This window comes from Acomys minous, assembly GCF_964271855.1.
Source record: "Acomys minous genome assembly, chromosome: 11".
Lineage (NCBI taxonomy): Eukaryota > Metazoa > Chordata > Mammalia > Rodentia > Muridae > Acomys > Acomys minous.
Window position 1 is genome coordinate 6,407,868 of NC_140492.1, and position 27,221 is coordinate 6,435,088.

The 27,221-nt window shown below is 43.7% G+C and overlaps 2 protein-coding genes across 5 annotated transcripts in view; both read right to left on the reverse strand.

The window, feature by feature from the left end:
* The window catches only part of MRPS6 (mitochondrial ribosomal protein S6), a 55,432-nt gene extending 28,878 nt beyond the window's left edge, over positions 1-26,554 (reverse strand). Inside the window, exon 1 of the mRNA XM_084801847.1 lies at positions 26,419-26,554. Within this exon, the coding sequence (XP_084657973.1) occupies positions 26,419-26,463 (45 nt within the window). The 5' untranslated portion in view covers positions 26,464-26,554. The remainder of the gene's footprint in view (positions 1-26,418) is intronic.
* Positions 1-26,558, reverse strand: SLC5A3 (solute carrier family 5 member 3). Of its 4 annotated transcripts, XR_014783263.1 has the most exons (3): positions 26,419-26,558; positions 2,510-10,589; positions 1-2,473 (listed from the first exon to the last, which is right to left on the reverse strand). XR_014783263.1 is itself a non-coding variant. In XM_084801839.1 (2 exons), exon 2 carries the CDS (start codon positions 10,248-10,250, stop codon positions 8,094-8,096), a length of 2,157 nt encoding a protein of 718 aa, XP_084657965.1. In that variant the 5' UTR covers positions 10,251-10,589; positions 26,419-26,558; the 3' UTR covers positions 1-8,093. The 4 variants fall into 4 exon arrangements, 3 of the variants coding, with proteins under 3 accessions (XP_084657965.1, XP_084657967.1, XP_084657966.1); XM_084801839.1 differs by having other exon boundaries at positions 1-10,589; XM_084801841.1 differs by lacking the exon at positions 26,419-26,558 and adding an exon at positions 25,621-26,134 and having other exon boundaries at positions 1-10,589.
* Between the last annotated feature and the right edge of the window lie 663 nt (positions 26,559-27,221).

Here is a 27,221-nt window from a genome sequence, read left to right on the forward strand (position 1 = left end):
AGAAGTGTAAGTTTTTCATTTTATTCAAAGTTGGTACAGAAGTTCTAACATTTCCATAAAATAATTACTACACTTCAGTTACAGGACAAAATACCACAGAAAGGAACGGACTTTGCAAGAAATGTATTCATCTTAAATTTTCAAATACTTCTGAAGGCTAATGCAGCAGCTGAGTAACACGAGGACACGGAGAACAGGGTGTGGAGTCAGCAGTGAAAACTGAGCGCTTGAGCGGATCTGCTTCAGTTTTCTTTCCCCGTTTTTAAACAACAGTAACACTTAACACAGTAAACCAAGATCATTTATGTCTACAATTTTTAAAAATCAGTTGTATACAGTATAGGCAAGTTAGAATTGTCACGAATAGTTAACAATTTTAAATCTACAGTTTTAATTGTTTTCCTTGCAAGATGGAAGTAACCTGGCTTATACCAAATTCTACTTTCTTTGAAACTAAAGCCTTATACAATGAAATGGACCTGATTAGTTGAACTTGAGAAGAAAAGAGGCTGAGGACAACAGAGAATAAACTGGAAATAATTAAAAATCTAACCAATAACAAATTAATGTTCATCAACTCCATTCTAACCAGATTTGGTCTACAATAATACCAGACTAACGTGATACATGTACATAACACACAGCCCCCGTGTAGCGACTGGTCTCGTAGCCGGGATCTGAACACAGTTTTCACAGGCAGCACACTGGGAAAATATTTATCAACGCAGACATCTTTTAAAATGCATTAATACTTACATATCAAAATTATTTAGATAAAAGCAGCAGTATTCTGCTGACATTTGGCTTAAAAATAAAGGAATGAATGAAGCAATTTCACAGGATATTATTAGAAAAACAATTATTTTCTTCTTGAAGAAGACTACTAACTTTTGCACAGCAACTATTTTTGATATCCATCTTGTCACAAAAAAAGGGGGGAGGGGCACAGAAAAGCCTGACAGTTTATATGGTGATTACCAACAGTTCTAGACAAAGAAAGGCTTCCGAGCAGGGGCCAAGGGAGGGGGGGGGGGGAAGGGGGAAGGGGGGGGGCACGCACGTGCTGGGTCTGAACATGGCAGGTGCTCACAGACCGATGCAGGGACGGCAGGGGCAGCAGAGAAATGGTTCCACACCATCACTGGACAACAATGTAGTATGTACATTAAAAAAATAATAAAGCTTTTACATCTTAAGAACCCCACAGAGAAGTCCATGAGCAAAAGACTCGGTGATGTGCCACTCAAGTCTGAGATCTCACAGTGAAATTAGGAAATTATACATATTTACACTGCTATGACTACTTTTCACTTAGTCTAATTAAAGCAGTTTCCCATGAAATTATAAATGAAAAAACATTTCTGCTGGAAAAAAATTTTTAAAAGCATTTCATAAAGTTTTAATTAACTCTTAAAGTTACAGAGTACATAGGCTGACTGCTCTACACTGTCACATATTGCTAAACCAAGGGCATTCCCCAAGCTGCTGCTCTGCCCTACAGTCCACACTCCTCCCCTCAGTGCCCCGCCCCCTGCAACTCTAGGTCACCTGATGTGAAAGCCTGTTGCAGGTACACACTGCACAAGGCCAGCTTTTGCTGGAAGGAGAATCTGTGTTCAAGTTAACTCTACTGAGACACAGCACACGCCAAGACCATGTCTTTTTTTTTTAAGGTAAGATTAGTCTATACCATCTATTATCTTTGTTAAAGGTCACCAAGCCTTGCCCTAAGAAGAAAGTCCCCAGACAGAGAGGCACTCCGTTTTCTGAGAGCTGTACCTTAAAACGTGGACAGAAGGCTCATTTTCATTCCTGGTAAACAGGGACTATTTAGAGGTAAAGAAAAGCAGGGGATGCAGTGCCTGAGTGAGAGGAAGTGCCATTTTCATTTGTGTGCACACCCGCAGCTTTCCACTCACCTAGGGTCGAGGAAAAAAAATCAATACAGTATCTGTACTGTTTAATGGGAATTTTTCAGCACTGCTGAGGACAAGTTGTATTTCTTCAAGTTATTTTTTTTTAAGCTGTTCAATGACTACCACCTACAAAGCTGTCACCTGCTCTGGCCACCAGAAGCCTGGCTGTGCCTGGTTTACGTTCAGACTGTGTGTCTGTGTCCAGGCCTCATTTTCCTCCCCTACTAACCCCAAACATGCGCAGTTGCTCTCCCCCTTGACACGGCATGGGCAGAGCAGGACGCCAAGGGCGAAGCAGTACCTAGGCTTGCAGTGCTGTGGACTTCCTAACAACTCTGGAACAAAGACTTGGTGGGTTTATGACTGGCACTTGTGGGTTAGTGAGAATGCTATTAGAGTTTGTGCTTTTTACAAGTGGAGACGAGACACACACTTGTGAACAGTTTGTGCTTTCTATGGACTCTTAGCCTCTCCTCACACATGGAAATAGAAACTGTTGTTATATGTGTTCTCAGGCATCCTTAACAAACCTATACTGGAACATTTAAAATATACTCCTAATTGAATGTAACTTTAAACTTTTAGTTACAGACGGAAAGGCAAATAAGGATGAATAAATAACATTAAGCTACAATACAGATACTGAGTTACCTTGTTTCCTTGAACCAAGTGACTATGCATAAAAGTCTATAAATATGTACTTTGTACTAGCTATAGGCTCTTCACAAGTTACAAAACAAGTTTTAAAACAACAGAGGAAGTTCACTGCTAAGAAGGGGACAGGAACAAACTAGCATATCAATACTGGCAAGCAGAAGGCATGGACCCAAACACAAATCTCAAATTTTGATTATGCTGTAGAAAGCCTTGTATACCAGCATCTGCCATGTGAAGATTTCAATAAGCCCAATTTATTTCCAATTTAAACACACGCACACAAGTTACTAATGACATTTTACTTTCAGAAGCCTGAGCTATACTGATAAACTGGACATTAAACACATGTGCGCGAGTGTGTGTATGTGATTTATATATAAATCTGTATATCCAGCAGCACTAGGAAAATAGGGTGAATTCATCTAATTATGCTGTTGGTATATACTATCAACTTGTGCTGTCAGGAAAATTACTAGCAATTCACTAAACATAATCTGCCTAGGAGTAAGAGAGGGGGGTGGGGGGGCAACAGTGCCTGCACGGAGCTTCCAGCCTCCCTGGCTTAAGCCACTGCTCCTACACTCAGACCAGCCCGATCATTGTAACCCATGCAGGATCACCACAACAGTAAAGTGCAGATGATGAGCAGTGACACGCGGCACATCTTTTTCTTTATTTCTGAGTGAAAGGCTAAGGCCAACAGCTGGTGGTTACCAGAAAAGTGAGTGGCTTACACACAAACTAACCCTTACCTTCTGTAAAGGAGTGGAGAGCAAAACCTGACCGACATCAACCCTACAACACTGTTAGACATCAGTCAGTGCTAAAGCCTCGTGCCCAGCACAGTGAGAATGTTAAATCAAACACACGGCTAAGGTGGGGCTTGGCACTAACAACATTCTTACACAGAACCTCAGCTCACCTCACTCCTAGGCATCGAAGTAGCTGAGCAGCTAATTAATTAATTCAAGACAGCATTTACAGGAACAAAGCAAACTAAGAGAGGTGATCTTCGTGAGAAGAGTCTCAGCCCCGAGTCACTGCTTATATACAAGCTTTGTGCCTACTGGTACAAGTATTTCTCTTTATACCAAATAATTCAAACTTTTACCTTCATGGCAAAAAAGCAGTCTTTCTGTATCATATCACCATGTCGCAAAGGGACTTCTTTGAAAATTCACTACTGACTGTTTCCTGACTTTAATACTGAAACACTAATGCTTTTATTATTAACCAATATAAATCTGAGAAAATTATTCTGGAAACATTTATTCTTATTAACATTTTTAGCTACTGTTTAGTATGTTTAATCCTAACTGTAACTTAATGAACCATTATTTGGTTGTAATTCCTCAATATAAGGGCAAAGCAAGACTTCTGCACATCAAGACAATACGACATAACCCAAGTGCTAAGCAGGAAACCGGAGAGTCCTGAAATACAGAGCAGGTGGCACACTGAGAAGCAATGTCAGACAAGACAACTGGAAGACGCCTGTAACTCTGCTTAGGCAATGGCAGATCCTACAGAGAAGGAAGTCTAACCACATGATTTTCACTAATTAGCTTTCAGCCACTTTTGCCTCTATCGCAGTAACGTTTATTCTTCATGCTTAACACTACACTAGGGGTTACCAGGCTAGACCTTCGTGCCTGCAGAGAGGCTTATACCAGCTGATAGCCCAGATGCTTCCGTTTCTAGAATTCAATGAATGTGACCTTACATCTCTACAGATTAAAAAAAAATTTTTTTTAATTTTATGTATACTGGTGTCCTGCCTCCATCGATGTCTGTGTGTGGATGTCAGATCTCCTGGAACTGGAATTATAGTTGTGAACTGCCATGTGAGGGCTGGGACTTGAACCCAGGTCCTTTGGAAGAGCAGCCAGTGCTCTTAACGCTGAGCCACCTCTCCAGCCCCTGCCTCTCTACAGATTAAGCTAATGTTCTCTATAAATCTGTTCATATCTGTATCACACAGGTATTTGCTAACATCTTGACAGTTTGTTTTTATTATTACTTCTTTAAAAATTCTGTGCACCAACAAGGCTCTGCAGTCACATAACTCAACAGGAATGGCTTTCTGCGTATCTTCCAACACAAACCTAGGGAATGGTGAGGTGTCACTACCAGAAACCTATGTGGCAATCTTTGTCCTATACTATCAGTCAAATAAGAGGCTGTAAGACCTCATCTTTTAATGGATAAAGAGAAAGCTTATTTATTTGGTAGAAAATAAGACTCATGCATAAATTACAGTAAATGACATTCAAAGAGATGAGAAGATCATGCACATGAGGTATAGGAATGTAAAGATTCTTAACCACCCTGGCCAAGACTTTAACCTCATGCTCAGAGAACTGATAATTCCACTGATCTCTTCTGAAATGGGAAGTTTCACAAATATGGTGACGTCTCTAAGAGATATGGACACACTACCCTGGTCAGCCTCTTTGTGCAAGACAATGGATCCTTTGAACTGGTGAAAAGGAGGCCCTGGAATAAGACCCACTGGATTTGAGCCAGACGGGCGCTATTACTTGATGAGCCTCTAAAAACAGAAGTGATCACTTCCTAGAAAGAAGAGCGGGAGGATCGGCCCCGCTGCTTGTTCTTGGGATGGCAGGACACAATCTTCTGAGCTACAAGAGAAACCAGAAATCCCACAAAAGAGCCAGCAATCATCCTGCTGGATACTGCCAAAAGCCCTTCTCTCCAGACCCAGACAAAACTGCCTGGGAAGGCAAAATACCTAGAAATGTGGGTATCACTCAGAGAGGATAACTATTTCTCACCTACCCTTGTAGACCAGTAGCTCCACCCACCTCATTTAGCCACTCTTTTAGACAGTGTCAATCATGGTCAAATCCGAACCATAACTTGCACAAGCACAAATGTCCATGTATAAATGTCTACAGATCCACGCCATCTTTTAGGAGTCATATGCATGTGAAGGATGAACATTTTGCTGGTCTAAAATACTCATGTGTCACTCTAGGAACTACCATTCTATGACCTATGGACCACTGACTGGTCCCCTGAAATGACGCTGCCATCGCCAATTCCCATGCCTATCCAAGCACATTATCTATTACTGGGAAGCAGTAAGGAAGACAAGCTTTAGGGACTTTAGACTAAATAAAGTGATGTTTACACTGTAAGAACAGCATCTAACGGATCAGCTAAGTCCTTCCTTATTTATAAACGTCAGCTCTCTAACCCTGACCTACTGCTACTTACACACAGATAAACACAGGATGGCTTACTGTAAGACAACAAAATGAGAGGAGGAGGATTCTAGCATTCCAAACTATTAGGACTCAACATTAAATAAAAGGGAGATATTCACATATACACCTCCTATTCAGTTATGATATAAATCTAGGCTAAGAAAGGCCACTCAGCTAATGTGCCAATTTTTGCTAAGTTGCATAGGAATGTGTTCAAAGGAAATACTAATTCTTACAACTTACAATATAAATTTGGACAACCCAAGATTCTGGTAATGTCTCAAAGCCTGAAAGGTTATCTCAAATGAAGAATTCTTTAAGACTGCCACAAACCACAGGCATTCATCCAAACACACGTGGGCAAACTCTGAATCCAGATTTGGAGAACTCATTTCTCATCTTTCCATTCAAGAAAAGGATGGTCCCTATCTACTTACTTGGCCCCAGGTAACAAACCTCAAAATAGAAACTGAAAAAAAAAATGTACAAGGCACTCTAAGTTCTTCAGAAATGCATGGTATTCGTACTTCTTCCATTTACAGACTCAGCCCATCAGAAACCTCCAGAAGACGGAAGACTTGCGTCCCTGACGATCCCTAAAGCCAGCACTGGACTCATCGAGTCCATCATTTGCAAACAAGTTGATGCATTACAAAAAAAAAAAAAAAAAAAAAAAAAAGTATTTTTTTTTTAGTTATTAGGACTGAGTTTTAATTGAAAATCTATAAAATGATCTATAAAAGTAATAATTCTCCTTAAGTACAAGGCTTAATAAAAGTCATGCAACTTTAAAAGTTATCAGTTTAAATGAAGTAGGTACAGAATTAGCTTTCTTCATCTCTCATGGAGAAGAAGAGGCAGTGTTGAAGACACAGGACTACACACACTATCCTTAGAGTTTTTCTCTAATTACTTCTGCACCATCCTCACTAAGGAGAAAAAGCCAATAAAAAAGATCCACTGCTACCATGGATGCTGCAACTGGGTACCAAACCAAAATAAGGTCAGTATCATGAGTCCTGTGGTATCCTCCAAAAGCACATTTGCTAAACAAACCCACAAGTCCCCCTCATGGCAACTTATGAACATCCTCCAGAAAACTTACACTCATCATCAGTGCTGTCTTCTGTGACTGACAGCCAGTGTGTAGTGAAGCATACTCCTGTGCTGACTGACTGAAACAGCATACATGTATGTATGTACACAGCAAATCTTCACAAAGGGCAAAAAACAGAACTTACAAAAAATGCAGTATGATCTCAGAATTAGACTCTTCCTCTAAAGCCTTAACATCAGTGTATCTCAAGCCAATCAAGCGCCAAAGCCAGCACGAAGCATGGCCACGCCCCTTCACAGCCCTGGGTATCGTCTTACAGCTAGGCCCACTGGGAAGGCAGCTGTCTAGTTAACAGGAGTGTTATAAAATGACAAGGAAGCAGCTAGAAAACAGGTAGAAAATGACTCATTATCTACTTAGCACTAAGTTTATTAAGCATTGCATGGTAGCTTGTAATTCTCAAACTGTATTTTAAAACAACCTTCTTTGATCACTAAATGTGGGGGTCATTAGCAATGTTTACTTCTCCCCTGGTTAAAAATAAAATTATAGACAGATTTGGTAACCATCTGATTATGGTTCAGTTTAAGTAAGAAAAAAACAGACTGGGGGGGGGGGGGTAGGGGTTGAAACAGACATCTGTCCCAGACCATTAACATTCCATATACAAGGAGCACAAAACGACTATGGGAAAGCATCTTCCTTTCTTTTGGCAAGCAGAATCCACAGACTCATGCTAACACACCAACCAAGTCCTGGAGTGAGTGCTACACACACATGAGACTTTCAGGAAGGAACGAATCATACAGTCTCTACGAATTCAGTATGTTAATCATAGCAGGGATTAGAGACAAAAACCTTACAAATGAGCAAATCTACTTCAGCTTACAGTCTACAAAGCTTGGCAATGCAGACAAGCCACTTGACTCACGATGTCCTAACACACATTCTCTTCTAAGTGAGCTATGAGAATAATTGGTCTCTCCTTACTTTGGTACAGAAAACTCTAAAACCACATTTTTTTTTTCACAATTCAGCCTGCTTTGTTTCATTTAAGTTGAACATTTACTTTCATCCATCTCTGGGAAAATAGTCTTGCAAATAGATGATTTTCTGTTAAGTAGAATTTGGCTAAAACCTTCAGCGTAAACAATGCCTGAGAGATGCAACGGTTAACATTTTTGTTTTCAAAGACCAGTATTTTCTTTTAAGCGTCTCATCATATCCTTAAGTTCATAAGGAGAAATAAACAAACATGAAAATTCCAAGTGAGCACACAGCAACAAGTCCAACGTTTAGTACCACTCTGACTTGCGGAGTCTCTTCTAACATCTGTAAGCAAACAGCCTCCTCATCCATCAAGTCTCTGAGACTCCTCTTGCTGAGGCTTTTACTTTTAAAGCCACAAAACCAGTCTATGAACTTCCAATAGCGGCTTCCATTTTCTGTTTCCTTCTCTCTCTCCTTCTCACCCATGAGTGCTGCTTGCCCATTGGAATAAGCATCTACTGGTGTTTCCGCCTCTGAATGGCCCACAGAAGCCACTGGGTTGGCCTCTTCTCTGCACGTCACCAGCAGATTAACATCTTCAGGTTGCAGCCCCTTCATGCTGTCCTCAGATTTCCCATTGGGAATGGCGTGGTTGATGGCTTCGCTATTGTCGCTGCAGCGCAGACTACTCTTCTCTCGCATTGTATACGGCTCGTCTCTCTGGGAGCAGCTCGCCTCTGTCAGCGGGGTCTTCTCTGACCAGAAGGTGGTAGTACGAATCTGATCCTTCGTGGGAGGTGGTGTGAGGAGACTAACAACTACAGTAACGAGTCCTGTGATCCAGAACAGTGCTGTGGCCACATACATGTAGTGGATGTCCTTGATGAAGGCTGGCCTGTTATCAGGCTGGTCGCACTCAGGAGCACGGTAGGTAAAAGCCAGTATCAAACGGACAGCTCCAAGAACAAAGCCTGCCATTCCACCATAGAAAGCCCCTTGCTCATTGCAGCGTTTCCAGAAAATGGCCAGGAGGAAAAGGGCTGCCACTGGAGGGGTCAGGTAATCTGCCACCTCCTGGATGTAAAGGTACATCTGGCCTCCTTGCATCTCCACAATAATTGGCACCCATGCTATGCTGATGACGACCATAAAAGCCACAAATATCCTGCCCACAATCATTAGCTCCCGGGAGCTTGCACTCTTGCGGATAAGTTTGTAGACATCGAGGGTGAATATGGTACTGGCACTGTTAAAGATGGAGTCCAAGTCACTCATCAGAGCTGCAATCATCACTGCCATCATCAAGCCCCGGAGGCCCACAGGGACCAACTCCATCACTAGGCGTGGATAAGCAATATTGGAGCACCCAGCTCTGCTTCCACATACTTGCATGCAGTGCTCTGGGTTGATGCAAGCTATGTCATTAGCAAACAGTATCCTGGAAATCATTCCTGGTACAACTATGATAAACATTGGTAGAAGCTTCAGGAAGCCAGCCATTAGAGTAGAGCCTTTGGCGTGAGCAATGTTTTTGGCTGCTAGAACCCTCTGCACGATGACTTGGTCAGCACACCAGTACCACACTGAGGCTGGGGTCTGCCCAAGAATGAATCCAGGCCATGGAACATCTTTATCTTTTGGATGTCGCAACATTTTTAGGGCATCCTCTTTAGGGTGGACGTCACAAGAATTTGTGTTGGAAAGGTTGTGTGTCAATAAAATAGAAGAAACATTGGGTGAGGCCAGCATGTACCTTTTCTTAACTTCCTCAAACCCTCCAATCTTCATCATGCTAATTACCATAAGTGTAAGTGCCCCAACGATCATAAGCAGAGCCTGCAGAGTGTCTGTGTAGATCACTGCCACAAGGCCTCCGGTGACAGTCAGCAGAGCAGTCATGCCAATGAGCAGGATGACAGACACATAGAGGTTCCAACCCAAAGACTCCTGGATAAACAGGGCACCTGAATACAGATCCACTGAGAGCTTGGTGAAGATATAGAGAAGCAGGGACAAGGCTGCAAAATAGACCTGAATCCTATGGCCACCGAATCTCTTGGACAAGTACTCAGGCATGGTGTATACCCCTGACCGGATGTAAATGGGGATGAAGACCCATCCCAGAAGTTGCAAGAGCAGTAAGGCATTGAATTCCCACGCGCCCACTGCAAATCCACTTGCTGCTCCAGATCCTGCCAGCCCAATGAAGTGTTCACTCCCAATATTGCTCACAAACAGAGAGGCACCAATTGCCACCCAGGTCATAGAGCGCCCGGCCAGGAAGTATCCACTCACAGTGCTTCTATTAGATTTCCACATGGCAAAAAAACCAATGCACATGACCAGGATAAAATACAGGGCCACTATGGCAATGTCTGCTGTCTCCAGAACAGCCCTCATTCTGGTAACGTGTGCTGAGTAAAATGTCCGAATGACAGAAGCGTCCGGCTTTTTATTTACTTATTAGTAACCCAAACCAAGTCTGTAAACCACACGTGAACTGGACTACACAGAGCAACACAGCAGTTCAAAGTCTTTGTCCTTTGGTTTGCTGTCTTGATGGTGGTGGCTGGGATAAACTTGGAAGGAGACAGTTTAACTTTCCTCCGCTTCTCAATTGGGACTGAGAACTTAGCTCGTACTCTTACTCCACTCTCCACAAGACCATCAGCATTTACCAGGTGCTGGAGGAGAAATTCTGAGTTGCAGCTAAGTCTAGTGAAGCCTACTGTACCAACCCTGCAAGGCAGCAAAGACAAAAGACAAAGATTGAATTAGAGGAGGGTCTCATCAAGTGATGAGGAAACGTTCAATCGAGCAAACATGGCGCAACATTTGTTAGAAAAACAAAAACACTTTTATAATACACTTTAATAACTTCAGCAAAGCGCAGTCTATACTGTCACAGAGGCTAGCAAGAGCAGCCATCATTTTGAGCTAAAAACAAAAGAATCATCAGTTGTCTTGCTTGTCCAGTAGCAACTGCCCACCATATGCACAATCCTTTCTTGTCTTGCTACAGCAGTCTCACCTCAGAACAGGGATCAAGATCTTAAAGCAGCCTAAGGGGACAAGGGGACACTGAATTTTACAAACAAAGCAAAACAGATCTTCAAACACTATAATCCCGGCAGGACCTGGGGGAGGGACTGGCGTTTGGCTAGCTAGAGTCCTATAGACGCAGGTACATATACTAGGTGTTAGCATCCACCTGAGAAGTTAAATACTCCCACAGTAAATGTAGAGTCCTAAGGAAACCCAGAAGCAGTGAGAAACGGCTGTGAGAAACAAGCCCCCTACACAACCCTGCGCTGCGCACTGCCCTCACACACTCTTCTGTAGGGAGGTGCTGCAGGAAATAAAGGGAAAACTTTAGAAGTAACAACTTCTTTCCCTCCCTTCTTCCCCTTTTCAAGCAACAATTAAAACAAACAAACAAAAAACCCTAAGACAAAGCACTGCACTAAAAGGTTGATTTTATAGACTATTTTCAATACTGTAATGTGTCTGATTCTTTCTTCTTGTATGAAAAACAAATTCTTCTGGGGGGATTTTCTGAAAGAATGAATAATTTGATTATTCTGTCTTCTAAACCCAAACAAAACAGTTGTCAACCATTTGTAAATCATGTTCAATAAGCCCATCTAACATTTTTCAGTTGTGGATTAAGATGATCAGTCTGGAAAACACACACTTAAACTTAACTAGAATCAAATGTATAAAACTGATGGTTCTCCAATTAGTGAAGAAACAAATCCTAAATCTTCAGTTAATTATAAAACCAGCTGACAGATCAGTAAGCACTTATTATTCAAAGTACTACTGCCACATGTTAGCATCTGATTGCTTGCTACCAAGGAAACCTCAAAACAAATGGTTTTCCATACTTGAAAAAACTGTTTCTGATAAATCAAGGCAATTTCTTTTTTTAAAAATTAACAGTAAACTTAGGAGCCATAAATAAAGATAAGGCCACCTTTCCTCAAAACTGCTTGATGTAAAAATGCACTGTTAACAACATGAGCACCTAATGACCAGAACTCACCACACTCCATCAGGTCTAACCCACTCCCTACAGAATGGCATACCCTTATCTCCAGCTCTCTTTTAACTAGAAAGCACACAATAATTACACTTACATAAAAGTAATTAAAACCGCATTAAAATTCCACCTTCTGAAAGTCGTATCAGTGACAAGACACTCCCAAAGGCAAACTAACAAACTTAAGTACAAATTTTTGTCATTACGTCATACCTGCCAAATCCTGAAGATGATATATTATGACTGCTTTCCTAACTCTCTAAATCTTTCCAGTTTAACAACACCAAAAACCTCCCAAATTATTTAGGAAGAACCCTCTAAAATCTAGTAAGCTCTAAGATGACTAGGAAATTTACTTATTTACAAGATCCTTTCAAATGCTTCACTATAAAGGGAAGTCCTCAGTCAAAAGTGAAAAGCGACCTTGCCTTCAGTGGAGATACCCCACGACTCAAGGACCATGTGGCATGCCCTAGTCACCTGTTCCAAGGGCCTCCAGTTACAGTTCTTCTTGGTGGAGACTCAGCATGTTTTCCAAGGGCAGAGAAAGCATTCAAAGCCTTTGTTTGGAGGGAGGAGGGAGTTGATTTCTGCCCATTGTTGACTTTGCAGCTTATGTGTTCAGAAAAAAGTACTTAAAAGCTAAGTAGACAGCTCCTGTTTCTCTCACTGGAATCAGTGCTGACATACGACTTACTCACAGCTGCTTTCTGTGGGATGCCCCACCAGACTGGAATCCCCACACAAGTCTTGAGTCCTAACTTCATCAGATCTGCCTTCATAAAAAAGAGCAGAGTGGCCAAATTTGAGCTCAGAGCTGTCCAAGGCTGGTCATGGGGACACACCTGTAACCCCAGCACTCAGGATGCTGAGGCAAAAGATTGCTTCAATCTCAGGCCAGCCTGGGCTACTGTGAGACTGTCTCAAAATACAAATCAAAACAAACAAACAAACAAACAAAAAACAGAAAATGTGTTTGACTCTGTCTCCTCTGTTTATTGTTTATGGCACTGCCTCTAACTGGACACCATATTAGCCTATAGGTATGTTTTCAGAGTTTTCAAACTTAAAAGTACATATAGAAATCAATACTTCCAAAAGAACTCAAAAGGGCATATAGTAATCAAACAGGTCAATTCAGATTGTAGAAAGGTATAATAAATACTACAGTACACTGACGGCACACTTCAAATGTCAATCATCAACAGAGATTATCAAAGCCCAGAATTTCAGTCTTTTGAGCAGAGACTATTTCACATATCTTTAAGGAGGAATCCTAAATAAAACATACATTAAGTCTTGCATATTTTTATGTTTAAAGACAAAAGCACCATGAGCAAGGTCCAGAGTCCCTTTATTTTAGAAAGATAAAACATGGAAACATCTTCATCTAACATGCATTTTAAACTGTCTTTTGTATTCATAGCCTTCTTTCACAATTAACAGTTTTGGTGTTTCCTTGATACAACCTTTTTTTTTTTTTTAAAGAAAACAATTATTTCCACAACAAGACTATTTAGAACATACAGAAATGGTCCCCAGTAATGATGAGCTGATTCAGGCTGACTTCAAACACAAAGGTATTTGGAAGCAGTAGGACTTCCCCCACTAAAATCATGAGTCATATATTATAGTTTTACACTAAATCAGACCAGTTTTGCTGGTCATGCATTTAAATGAATTAAATCCAAAGAGAAATGCATACGGTCCTGTGTCTGACTAACAAGAAAGAGAAGAGAAGGTGAGACCCAACAATTAACTCCTTCAGGTGTTAAAAAATACAATTAAGAAAACAGAGCTAGTTAAATGACCAAGTATCATTTCTACTGTTTAAGGTGACCATTTTATTTATCTACCAAAGCAGGAAATTATTTGTAATAATCTATTAAACCCAGGATGCATATATCTAAAAAGAAAAGCCACATGTCATAGAAACCAAACAGTGAACAAGGAAACTAGCCACTGAGATCAGTTGGGGCTCCTGTCACAATTTCAACATGCATGTGAACTAACAAGACACAGACCTGTATTTCTCAACCAGACTGCATGACTCAATAAAGCAGTGGGTGATTACAGGACCAGGACAGAGGTGCAGGCCCTACAGTACAGCAAGAAATAGTGACTCTCTGAAGAGCAGGCCTTGAAGATCGGTCGCTTCCTGATGGCAACAATGTGCTCTGTGAACTTCACCTGTGAGGCGCAGCCACTGCCTAGGTCACAGGGCACAGCAAACCGGAGGACGTTCTTAATGCTGCCCTACTTCAACAGCTCAGTGGCTCAGCTCAGACTATGGTCTCCAACCTGAACAGACGGGGATGTCAACACTGGCCTCTCAAATTCAACTGTCAACTATGTGCAAGGGATTTTAGGATCTTCACAGATGAATAAAAGTAAACAATGTATTCAGTGTGTACAATTCCCTTACAAATGTCTTAAACAGGTTCCCAACCACTTCATCAACTATTAGCTCCAACTTTCATTTGAAGAAAATACTAAAACTTACACCATCTTAGACTTTTCATACACATTTTCACTTTTTGTCATCTTGGGTCAAAGTCCAGTAAGGAAAATTCTGTGAGTGGAATAATTAATGAGCTTTATGCAGCAAACTGTACGTATTCACAGGGCTATCTTCTAATTTTACTTTTAAAGAGGTAGAACACAGATATGTTATCATTTGCCAGAGACATTTAAAAGCAAAACAAGTTTTCCTTAATACATCTGACATGGATTTCAGCTTATCGTGAGCACAGTTAAAGACAACGCTGTGAGTGAGTTAAAACTCAAATTTTAAAATCCTCACAATTCTCATGACAGTTATTGTGATCATTTCAGAGATGAAAAAACTAAGAGTTAACTCACCCCAGAATCCACTTATCTCTGCTTAGGGCAGGATCTGCACTCACGTCAGTGTCTGGCTTTTGCCCTCACCTACAATGCAATACTTACTACCTTCAGAGAAAATGTCTTTCTGTGCTGACGGATAGATTGGGAAAAACAAAAAAGAAAAACAAAACAAAACCAAAATAACCCTCCATATCATACATGTTTAAAATCTGTGCTTACAAGAGAGGCCTGGTGCATAAGCCTAACCCTGGTGCTGGGAAGGCTGAAAGAGGACTACACGCTCGAGGGCAGCCTGGGCCCTGGGCATGAAGACTACCTCAAAACAAACAATTGTGAGGGGCCAGGAAATCCCCATGGTAGACACACAGCAAATAGGAATGGAAATTTTATTGCCACTGAAAAAAGCACATGTGACAAAATCCAACTCAGGTATTTAAGTATGATCATATGGAGAAAATGATATTAAAACCAGAAAGACTGAGGTCCACGTAAGCTCAGCGTCAGAGTGTACGAGAGCCTGTGTGACCCTTCTCTCCCATTAGGTCTGTGCCCCCCTCACCCATCCGGTCCTGACGCCCCCACCATATCGTCATGACATAGTCACACTGTCTGAGCACCTGGACGCTGCCCGGGCAGGCACTCAGTGTCTCTTACGCGCAGGATCATCCAGAAGAACTGCACTGAGACTGCTAACTTCGAATCTCCTGCACAATCACCAAGCGCCGAGACTGGATTCTCCAACAGTAGGACACAGCAGATTTAAAAGGTCAAAAAGAACAGAGCACCTCCTTCCCTCAATTTCAAGCAGCTACAATTAAGTGTATGTAGAATGACAGGCCAGACAGACAAAGCAAGAAAGCCCATTTGAGGAAAAATGTTAGCAGGTCTCGCAGCAGTTACAACCTGTGTCTGGAGCATCACCGGCTGCTCCTGCCCCTCCCACCACTTCCCATTACTGTACTAGCTCCACATTTGCTGCTGTCTGGTCTTCTCTGACGATTGCTCCCACACACTCTGAAGGACAGCAGGCAGCAACTCCCTAAGCACACGCCACACAAACACAAGCCAAAGCTTCCTGCTGATAACTTCCGAAGAACTTTTACCTTCCTCATCCACCTCTCCAACAGATCTGAGTTGCTTCCCAGAGTCTAACAACCAGGGAGTGCTGGGTGCTCACCCCTGAGTTTCTCACACACTAGGCAAACATTCACTGAGTTACAGCCCAGGTGAGAAGGTTCCTGCATCAGCGCTGACCAAACACCACACAGTGCTGTCACACTACCCAGAGAAGCTCCTCCAATCCTCACAGAACCCAAGGAGCAGGCACAATTATCCACAATTTACAGATAAGAAAACCGAGGAGCCAAGGCTGCAGCTCAGGGAACAGTAACTGCCGAGCACGTGCAGAGGGACCTGGCTTTGAGTCCCACTAATACTAAAAAACTGACAAGTGTCAGGAATCTCTGAGATCTCTGTAGATGCAAAACTGCATCCTTTTGTAGTACTCCTCAGGAAGATGCACACAGAGAGCAGAAATAAAGACACATCAAGAAAAATTCCCTGGGCAGTGGTGGTGCACACCTTTAATCCCAGCACTCGGAAGGCAGAGGCTGGTGGATCATGTGAGTTCGAGGCCAGCCTGGTCTACAAAGTGAGTCCAGGACAGCCAAGGCTACACAGAGAAACCCTGTCTCAAAAAACTAAAAAAAAAAAAAAAAAAAAAAGAAAGAAAGAAAGAAAAGAAAAGAAAAAAGAAAAGTCCAATTAACTGATGCAAGAAAAACCAACACTTACAACCCACACCCACCCCTCACAATAGTGCACCTGCAAAAATGACAACTCATGCTAACCCCCTTAGAAAAGCTGATGGTGAACTTCAAAAGGATGAATGCCTGTACTCACTGATAACCAGTCTTTTTTCTTTTTCTTTTTTTTTGTTTTTTGTTTTTTCGACACTGGGTTTCTCTGTGTAGCCGTGGCTGTCCTGGACTCTTTTTGTAGACCAGGCTGGCCTCAAACTCACAGAGCTCCACCTGCCTCTGCCTCCCGAGTGCTGGCACTAAAGGTGTGTGCCACCACGCCCAGCCTGATTATCAGTTTGAGCTGTACAAGGCAGTCACATGACCTCTAATGGGCCGCTCTGTCACTGTAACCATGTCAGCACTCCACAAGAGCCTCAAGTAACTCAATTCCTACCCACCACCTTCGGGAAACTATCTGGACTGCAGTTCATAATACACTGCACAGAGGCAATGGGCGCACTATTATTAAAAGCATCCTAAGAGTATGTAACCTGTGAAACGCTTTGAATTCAGATTGGAATAGAAAACAGTAAAGAGACAATGCCAGATGTTAGGTAGCAGGAAGATGCAGTGCCTGCTCTTAAAGAGATACACAGTAAACGTTGCAAAAAAAGCAAATCTTTGCTTTTCCTCCAGAGGCAACTGATTCAAATGCTGCAGATGACAGATCATTATTAACAAGCACACTGTCCAGTTTCAAGTTTGCTACTCCATAATCACTTATTGCAAAAGGAAAAGAGCTACCATTTACCATGGAGTCATCTAGTGTGTCACCGAAACCAGGCAACTACTTAATATTCTCCAACAAAGGCACACCTCAACACAATGCCCTGTGAATATTCCTAAGGGATCTAATGTACCTTTAATCAGAAGAAAGAATTACAAAAAACCCTAAGTGATAGAATCTGCAAAGCACCACTGTCATTCTTGGAAAAGGGTTGTAGAACTGGCCAAGGAAACCAAATAATCCTCGATTTAATACTAGATTTTTTTTTAACTAAAATAAATTGCAGTATAAACTGAATGTCCAAAGAACTTCAAATGCAATGTTTGAATGACACTTGAGAGGCTCTTAGTCTAACTGGTGTATCAAGATGTGCATCATTTGGATGTTAGATTAAAAACAGAAGCGTGACTTTTAACCATTAGTGATCTAAATGAAAATTCAGCAGTGGACTATCAATAAACTGCTTTTATAACAGTTTAAAATGTAAGGGTTAAAGAACATATAAAATACACTTCAGAAAAGGCAATAGTAGTAGAAATACCATAAGATGGGTAAGACTACACAGAGAAACCCTGTCTCAAAAAAATATAAAAAAGCAATGACTTGTGGTGATGCTGAGGGTACGGCTCAGTGAGAAGCATGCAAGAAGCCCTTGGCTCCTTACACAGCCCTGGCTATATAAACTAGATATGGTGGCACATGCTATAATCCTAACACTTGAGATGTGGACCCAGGAGAACAAGGAGTTCAAGGTCACTCTAGGCCACAAGTTTGGGAATAAATGAGAGCCTGTCTTGGTGTGGGAGAAAAAGCACTGAACAACTGTGTGCCCTGTCCACTCTTTCAAGCAGGGCTTTCCAAGATGTTCCAAGAAGCAGCAGCAGAAGCAGCTGTTATGTCTGCTGAGCTGAGTGTGTATTAACATGACGTCACGACCTCTTCAGGCTGCAATTAGTGGCCTCATCTCATCTACTTACGCTTCCATCTTGCCTGAGCACATTAACTATATTGGAATTTAGCGCATTCTGTTCTTTCTCGTGTGTGGTTCTTTATAGCATGTGCTACTATGTCTCCTGAACACCACCATGAACACTGAGACTGTGTTCATTAACCACAGCACTCCTGAAATACATGGCAGTACTGGCACCTAGTAGTAGGTGCTCAGCACAAGAGAACTTACCCATAGCATAACTATACAGTTTACTTTAGATGCAATCTTCACAGGCATGACTCCCCACCTCACACTAAGCTGTGTGATGCTGGACACTCATTTATTTATTTAGGCTTTTCAAGACAGGGTTTCTGTGTAGCTTTGGCTGTCCTGGACTTGCTTTGTAGACTAGGCTAGCCTTGAACTCACTGCCTCAGACTGCCTCTGCTATTACAAGCCTGTGCCACACACCTGGCTAGGACATTCCCTTTTTTTATCTGTGCAGTATAAATCACACTAATCCTCAAGATGCTGAAGGATCCAAAGTGAAGGAAAAGCACACACCTCCAACGCGTACTCACACGCAGCCTCTGCTCAGTGGCCTGAGCTCAGCAGTACTACCACTCTGGGATCTGTCCCCGCCTCTAAAAGCTCACAACCAGGTCAGCACTACGGTCCACCATCATGGATGGCTGAGTGTGTGTGTTCAACCTACTTGGCTTCTGCCCTGTTCCTAGAACAGACACTGCACGGCTTCTCTTTTTCCCAGTGATGAGACCACGCTGTAAGCACACGCATCACGCAGCTCCCTGGTGGAGTAGCCGCTAACCCTTCCTAAGCAGCCAATGCCACCTCAGAAAGAGGTTAGCTGTGTCCTAATTTCCCCTAAAGTAAAGAGAATTCTTTTAAGAAGCAAAACTAAGACCAAAAATGGAATAATTTAGCAGTATACAGAAGCAAACACTAGAAAACATGCCCTGAATGAAGCCTAAGTCAACACAAAACAAGCACTGCGTTGCAAACGATAGATGCAGTTAGGCTCTCCTCTTCTGGTTCAGGTAAGACAACAGAAGGGCTAAAAGTCCAGACAGTTCCAGAACTGCTTTCCTTTGCACATCAGAAGACACGAGATCTTGGAAACTTTAGAAGTAACTTCCAGTGATTTCATCCTGATCAGGTGAAATATTTAACAACAAAAAAATGGTATTAGGAGAAATTCTCAAATTCTCTTCATATTTTTTTCTCCTACAGACTGAATTTGAAAACAAACAAACAAAAATAAACACTTACTTACTCTACACATGAAAGTGGCATTCTTGTGAGACCAGAAGTGCTCCAAGTCCTCTGGCTTGGGCTGTCCCTGTCAGAACCTTCATGGCTTACGGTTTTGAGATCAAAAACTCCATACAGTTGCTTTCTTGAGACAACTAACAAAACAGAATGCAAGCAGGGCACCAACAAAAGAAAAACAATCAAAACAGCCTGGCCTGAAGCACCTCCTCAACAAGGCCAAGCAATGTAAAAGGCAAACAGAGGAACCCAAGTATGCCTAGGCTAGGAAACACCAGACAAACGGCCCATGCTCAGATTTACCTTTTCACTCAGCAACTGAAACTCACCTTAAAACTGAACCAAAACCAGGACCCAATGGATGCCTCATATCTGTAATGCACTAATCAGAACTGTTAAATTCTGTATTTTTCCAGCACATTCCTCACGTGACCCTCTTCCCGGCCACTCAACACAACACGCACAGCACTGACTCCTCCTCACAGGACCAGGCTCTCACATAGGGCTACATACACAGCAACCTGGTGCCCATGGCTACACCTGATAAAAATGAAAGAATTTAGTTGCCAGAATAGGTATCAAGAACATTTTTCAAAAGTGAAATCTAAACAAAACCAAGAACAGACTGGTGTGGAGTATGGGAGTGACGCAGCCAAGAAGCACCAGGTTCTGAAAACCGAAAACTCCAGGAGACACCTGGTGAAGTTTATGTTTTCACTTCCAATTTCCTTTAAGTTCTTACCTCTAAGCACCAATCTCTTGGGTATTCAAAAGTGGGTAAAAATTCCCTTAACAGGGACACTGAGTCACAGAAGAAATGACTAAGGCAAAGGAGAGCCAAGCAAGTCACCTGAAACACAGGCCAAAAGGCATGTTCCCAAAACCTGGATCTGAGCTTTCAGATCTGCAATGTGATGTCAGGTATCTGGAGTAGGAGCAAAGAAGGGAGAAGACAAAAAGAGAAGATTAGCTGAGGTACCACCATGGTCTGCACAGATACGAGCCTAGTCACAGATAAAACAGCCTCCAGGCCTGACGAAGACAGCGGCTCACTGTTCTTCCTAATGCTAGATCCTGAGGGTCACAGGCTAATAACTTTTACCATCTTCCAAAGCACATCCTGACCAAAAATATCATTTTCCAGACAAAACATCACTGCCTAGAAGCACTGCTTCTACCACTAAGAAATTCACAGGATGAGTACAAATCAGGCAGACCCGATGCACGGGGGCACAGTGGCTTACCTACGTAACGCCAACACCCAGGAGGCTGAGGCAGGAGGAGTGACATGAGCTCTTAGCCAGTCTGGTCAACATAGTTGAAGCTACACCTGAAGAGGGAGGTAAAAAGACAAAGGACAAACAAAAAATAAAGCAAAGCATGCTTAAAAATCCAACAACCAAAGCATGTACTGTAGATGGCGTTTCTCACAGTTCGCACTGTCAGGCTACTTAAGTCATAATGCACCTCTAAAGCCCCTCCATGTGCACTTTAGCTTAGATGGCCTCCCATAACCCAACAATCTGAAACTGGGTAATGCTGAGCCTTTTTTGTTTGTTTGTTTGTTTTTTGTTGTTCGTTTTTTTGGTTTGGTTTTGTTTTTTTCAAGACAGAGTTTCTCTGTGCAGCCTTGGCTGTCCTGGAACTCACTCTGTAGACCAGGCTGGTCTCCAACTCAAGAGCTTTGCCTGCCTCTGTCTTCCGAGAAGCATGCTCGCCACTGCCCAGCAGCAATTAAGAATGGAGCATGCTTGCAGGTCACTGAGTCTATTATAAACCAATGACAAACAAGCAAGGTGGACTTGTCTACATAAAAGCTCAGAGAGGTTTAAAACAGCCACTTAAATCCAATTATCTAAGTCAGAGATTTACAAAATGAGAACTCTTAGCTTTTTTGCCTATAGTCCAACACTTCCAAAGTCTGATTTCCCATAAAACCTGATCTCTACAAGGAAGGCAGAAGAACAGGTGATAAGCCCAGGCTCGCATGTGCAGTGACAGACTGAAGTGATCAGCACCAGCATCACTAACCCCAACTCTGACACTGCACAAGAACAGCATTTCAGCCTTGGATGGTGATGCAATAAGCGTATTAAGTTTACCTTGTGAAGTATCATCAGTAAAGGGACAGTGGAAATGAGGTAATGAGTTCAGACAGCTGTTCCAGAGGCACACTGTACACCCACTTCCCAACTTACATTCAAAGGCCTTCTAGGAATGATCACCTTCATTAAGAGGAGAAACCAAGGGCATCTGAAATGGCTTAAAAATCCTAGGAAGTGTATGCTAGGTTCTAAAACAAGTTCTATCTGCCTCTAAAGAACCTTCTAGGTCTCCCCACTGCCAGTTCTTATTGATTCTACCATAGCAACCAGACTCTTCATTGGGATTGTGTGCTCTTCTGTCCATACTGAAGCAGGTCTCTTCAAACTCAGTCACAGGTCTGATCAGAAGCCATCCCTACACACACTAATGAACACAGACGCTGTATATTCATTTGTCAGCTTTAACATGAGACCTTGAGAACGCAAATGATGAGGCTGAGCAGCACCACATCTGCAACCCCCACCCAGTTTCACTACAGCAGAAAGCTTTTATAAAGCAATCGCCACACAGAATCTGAGACCGCTGCTACTCGTTCCTGAGCCTAGTCACTTTTAGCCACTCGCCTTGTGAAAAGTCATTCCAAAGACCACAACTGGGCTTTCAGAATAAAGTCTCCTTTATTCTTGTCAGTTTATATGATATGTAAATTACTATAAAAACAAGATTTTCTGCCATAAAATCATCTTGGAAATGATTTTATCAGTAACATTTTCTTAGGCAGCAAACAACACACACAGTCCCAGGAAAGCTCACTAGCATTCAATCAACCTAACTGGGCATGGTGGCGCACCCCTTTAATCCCAGCACTTGGGAGGCAGAGGCAGGTGGATCACTGTGAGTTCAAGGCCAGCCTGATCTACAAAGTGAGTCCAGGACAGCCAAGGCTCCACAGAGAAACCTTGTCTCGGAAACAAACAAACAAACAAAAAACTATAATGTAGCACAGGAGGTAAGGCACACTAACCAATCAGCTGTTAGTACAAAACAGAAAGTAATCCATGATGATTTTTTTAAAATGCACACAGCGGGATGCTCTTGTCTACACTGTTAACAGCGCAGGTCCTTGACACCTACTGAAAGTAAGAAGTGAGCTGAAACGAAGGTTTCCATGGAAGGGGACGGTGGACATGGGACCCACAATCCTGTTACTCGGTGTGTAGAATGGAGAACACAGGATACTAAGTGATGATGGTAGGAAAAAAAAACAGGTTGGAATGATGCCAGAGGCCACCACAATGCCATATTTTCCTCTGTCTTCTGAGAAAAGAGTGTGCACTAATTCAGCAGCAGTGTTCACACTGTCAACTAGTGTGAAAGATCAGACACCCAGTGCTGTTTCCTTATTAAGGTTACGCCAGGCTTGTTACATTTCAAGAACAGGTACCTTGCACTCCAGTCAGTGTGCGTGTACTGACTACTCTCCCCAGCGACCCATCAAAAGAGACCATAGGAAAGTACCAAAATCTAAGCGCGCTCACCTAGGGCAGAAAGCATGAGACCAAGACTTCAGGAATGCACAGCTCTCAGTGCTAAGCAACAGAAAACAGTTCTAAAGCAGAGCAGGTGATCCACACTGAGTTTCCAACGCCAAAGGGATATCCAAGTGTCTACAACAGAGGGGAAGGCCAGCTTGAGGCTTGGTTCAAAAACCACACACCATCTACATGTCAAAAGTATAAGACTGTAAAAAGGGAACAATCAAAGAAGTCAAAAAATTGCACCATAAAAGTCAGGAGAAACAACAAGCCTAGAAAACTGTCTACCCTGTAAAGGACTAGATGCTAAACTGAGCAAGGTCACACTTAACACAGCTTCACTGACGGACTAAGATCTGGCTTTTCTCATTTCCACTGAGCCAGTAAGATAGAGCTCATCTTTCCAATTATTAAATGTAAAAAAAAAAGAAAAGAAAAAGCCCTTTCTTAGAACACTGGCCACAGAAAAGTTAGGTGGCAGGCTTGACTGTTAGAGTGACATAAGAATAAGAGGCGTGGAGAAGCTGCCCAGCAGTTTTTCTTTTATGCAAATTTAACAACTCATCAGGCATTTATTTGACTAATTCCTTAAATCTGATTTCCCTAAACAAAGATAATTACATGTGTTGAAAACTTTGATGTTTCAGCAATATAGACATCTTAAGTAACACATTAAAAAGAGATACCCTTTTCTCTTGAATACACACTCTGACCACTGCCACAGATTTTCACACATGGAAATAAACAGACATACATTCTCCCCTCTCTACTGTTCCTTCCACTTTCATGTTCAGCCAAACTTCTGTATCCCAAATCTCAACTAAATATGACAAGCACAGCAATAACACTATATGGCAAGTATTACTTTACAGATCACCTGTCACTGCTTTCAGATCTCTTAAGGTAGGTTTTTTTGTTTGTTTTTTTAATGGTGAAAAGATATAGTACCTGTGAGGGCGCTCTACTGTGAGGGCGCTCTACTGTGAGCATTAGCAATGAGTCTATGAGCCTTACAGGAGTAGAATATGAACTTCTGACAGGAGTGTCAAATATACAAACCGTATCTGACAGGGAAGGACTCCTTACCCCAAGCAATCCATGCCTTGTGCCTTAGCTGCAGCGTCAGGAACAGGACTCCTCCTATCACCTGCTGCTGCGCTGGCGAGCTGACAACTCTCACAAGCAATCTGCTACAAAGGCACTATGGGGTGTCAAATTGACCTTTAAATTTAAACCCTGAAAGCTCAACTGTAGTAGGTAAAACTTGAGGTGAAACTGGGAAGACAAATACACAGTACTGGGAGGCAAAGAAAGGGCCAGGAGACCCATCTCTCAACTCCCTTTACTGTTACACAGCTTAACTGACTCTCAGTTTCTGAGACCACAAAATGCTTGGGGGAGAGAAGGAAGCAGAAACAACACTGGCATTAAAGGCTGCACTGTCAGGTATCCACCACACAACTCAGAACGGAAGGGCTGCAGAAGCAAACTGCCCTAGGCTAGAACTGTGCATTTCCAAATGCCTGCTGTAGGTGTGAAAGCCACTGTGGCATCTTACATTAACACCAAGTGCCTTTTCCTTTACACCTAAGTATATATCCTATTAGAATTCAATTTTCTAAAGCTGAAAGAAAACAAAATTGTCTAGACTCTGCACATCTTTGTTACTTGTTTACAGCCTTCTCAAAGTTAGAACAAAAAATAAACAAATGAGGTTCATTATTGTTTAATCTTAGTTTACTTGGGTCAAGGATCTCCTCAACACAACCTGCACACTGTTTTCAACCACTGCTACAGATGCCTTCTCCACCCATCATCCCTCTGTCCTAGTGAGTGTTTGAACACCTACTCCCTTAGGGTGTTTCTACCTTACCCTCAGGCAAAGATTTTGAGCCTTTTGAGTGAAAACACAGATCCATATAATGGGAAAATACTTTTAGCCAATACACTGGCAGCCATGCTGAGCAAAAGAGTCTCTCATTGAAAGGATTACAAAAGATCACCTGCTACCTTACACCCTGCCTAAGACAAGGTGAAAAGGGAAATTTAGTGGTCACATATTTTCAGTTTCCAGTATCCCCTAAGAAGTATTAAGGGAGGCTCAAAGCATCTCCACTTAATTATCTGCATTCCCCCGCCCCACTCCACCCCACCCCTCTGTTACTGCTGTTCACTTAACATTGTAAAATCCAAAGAGGAAGGAGGCTAAAGTACACAACTAAGTGACACACCAAGTTGTCCGGGACGCAGCAACCCTCTTGGACCATCAGGTGGCTCTGGTGACCTTTCCCAGGCAACCCTGTACAAGGCACACTCGATGATGACCCTGTGCTGTGTGATTGTTAGTGGTTCAACAGAGCCTAGCCCACGATCCCTGCCTTACGTTTATTCAAACTGAAGTTACTACGTGAAATTGACCCAAAGCCCGAATGCCCAGTGCTGAAGAAATCTGCTTCCAGAGTGCACACAAGGCACAATGGCTGCTTTTGTTTTGCTTTGAATTATACCTGCTGGGGAAGGAGAGAAGCATAAAAGCACACACTACGTTACCGATTTCTCTCAGAAGAATGGGAATTTCAGCGACGACTGAGGAGTGCCTGACTCAGAACAGAGGACGAAGATAGCTGCCTCCGCTGCTGCCGACCCCAGTCCGTGACCCGGCTGCTGGTGGCTTATCATCCCTGCAAACCTGAAAGTCCCTACTTCAAGATCAATCAAAAGCTGGGGAAGGGCACGTCTTCGGAAGGCAAAAGCAAGGCCACAACTTGGATGAATGAAACTGGGCTAAGGGTACCCGGAACAGGATTTTCGCTGAAGTCAGAAAAAGAGAGGTCAAGAGGTTTTTTTTTTTTTTAATGTCACAGCGGTGACTGGTGCGTGGACTACACCGCCGGCACCGACAGGCTTTGGAGGATGGCTGTACTGATCGCAGACGCTGAGGACAGGCAATCGGGACGAGCGGCCGGCGGGGACGAAGAGCAGCTTCTCGACGCGTGGGCGCAGAGCGGGGCCGGCCTGGGTTCTCGCGCGTGTGTCCTCCCGCAGTCCTGGGTCCGAGGCCCGCCCCGGCCCCCTCGGCCCCTGCGTGCTTGGCACACCCCTCCTCCCGCGACCGCGCACACGCGCGGGCACACCCACCCTCCCTCCCGCCTCCCGCGCGCACGCGGCCGCGCCGAGCGCCGGACCCACGCGCGCCCCCTTTGCGTACCCGGCCTCCCGCGGACCGCGCGAGGTGGGGGGGGGAGGGGGGAAACCCGGTGTCCAGCTGGCCGGGCGCGCGGGACCGGGAGGCCTAGAGGCAGCGGGGCGGGCCCGCGCGGGAACACAGTCTGAGGGAAGGTCACTTACCCGCCGCATGGCTTTCAGAATCAAAGCCAACTCGTAGCGGGGCATCGCCCGGGATCGTGGCGGCGCCGAGGAGAGACAAGGCGAGCCGGAGTGGCGGGGCACCGAGGGCGGGGATGCGGGGCGCTGAGGTGGACGAGAGGCGACGGTGCGGTCGGCTCCCGGGTGGCGACTGCACGATGCGACGGTGCGTGGCCCGGCTTAAAGGCTCCAGCAGCTGCGCAGACGGCTCGCCCCGCCCACCTGTCGCCCCGCCCACCGGGCGGCCCGCCCCCACCGCCCCGCCCCTCGCTCGTAGGGCACCAGCACCTGACCCCTTGCGGATGCCAGGGGACCGGCAGTGTGTTGGCGAGCCCGCGGCTCGTGAGCACGGTCGCGAGCAGCCCGTGGGAGGCCTTGTTCTCTCTCCACAAGCACCCGCATCCCGCCGCCTCCGCGCCTACCAACCTTGAGCTCTGGAACCCGGTGGAACTTTCCAGGCCTCCCTCCCCTCCTGGGCGCTAGGCGAGCGTGTGCGCGTGCGCGGCGGCGCGCTGCGGTCTGGCTGCTGTGCTCCCCTCGCTCTTGTCCCCTGGCAGAAAGGCGGGGTGCTAACTAGAGACTATTGCACCGAGCCGCTTCTAAACAAGCCTGGAACCGAAGGGCTATATGGGCATTTGCTGTGTGCGCCTGTCCTGACCCGAAGGCAGGCTACTGCTTCGACTCTACCCAATTATTCTTTAAATGTTACTCTCGCTTTCAGGTAAAGAAACCTGAGACTTCCCTTGAGTGCGGGAGTTCCAGGTCCAGCACTCCCCAGCACAGGC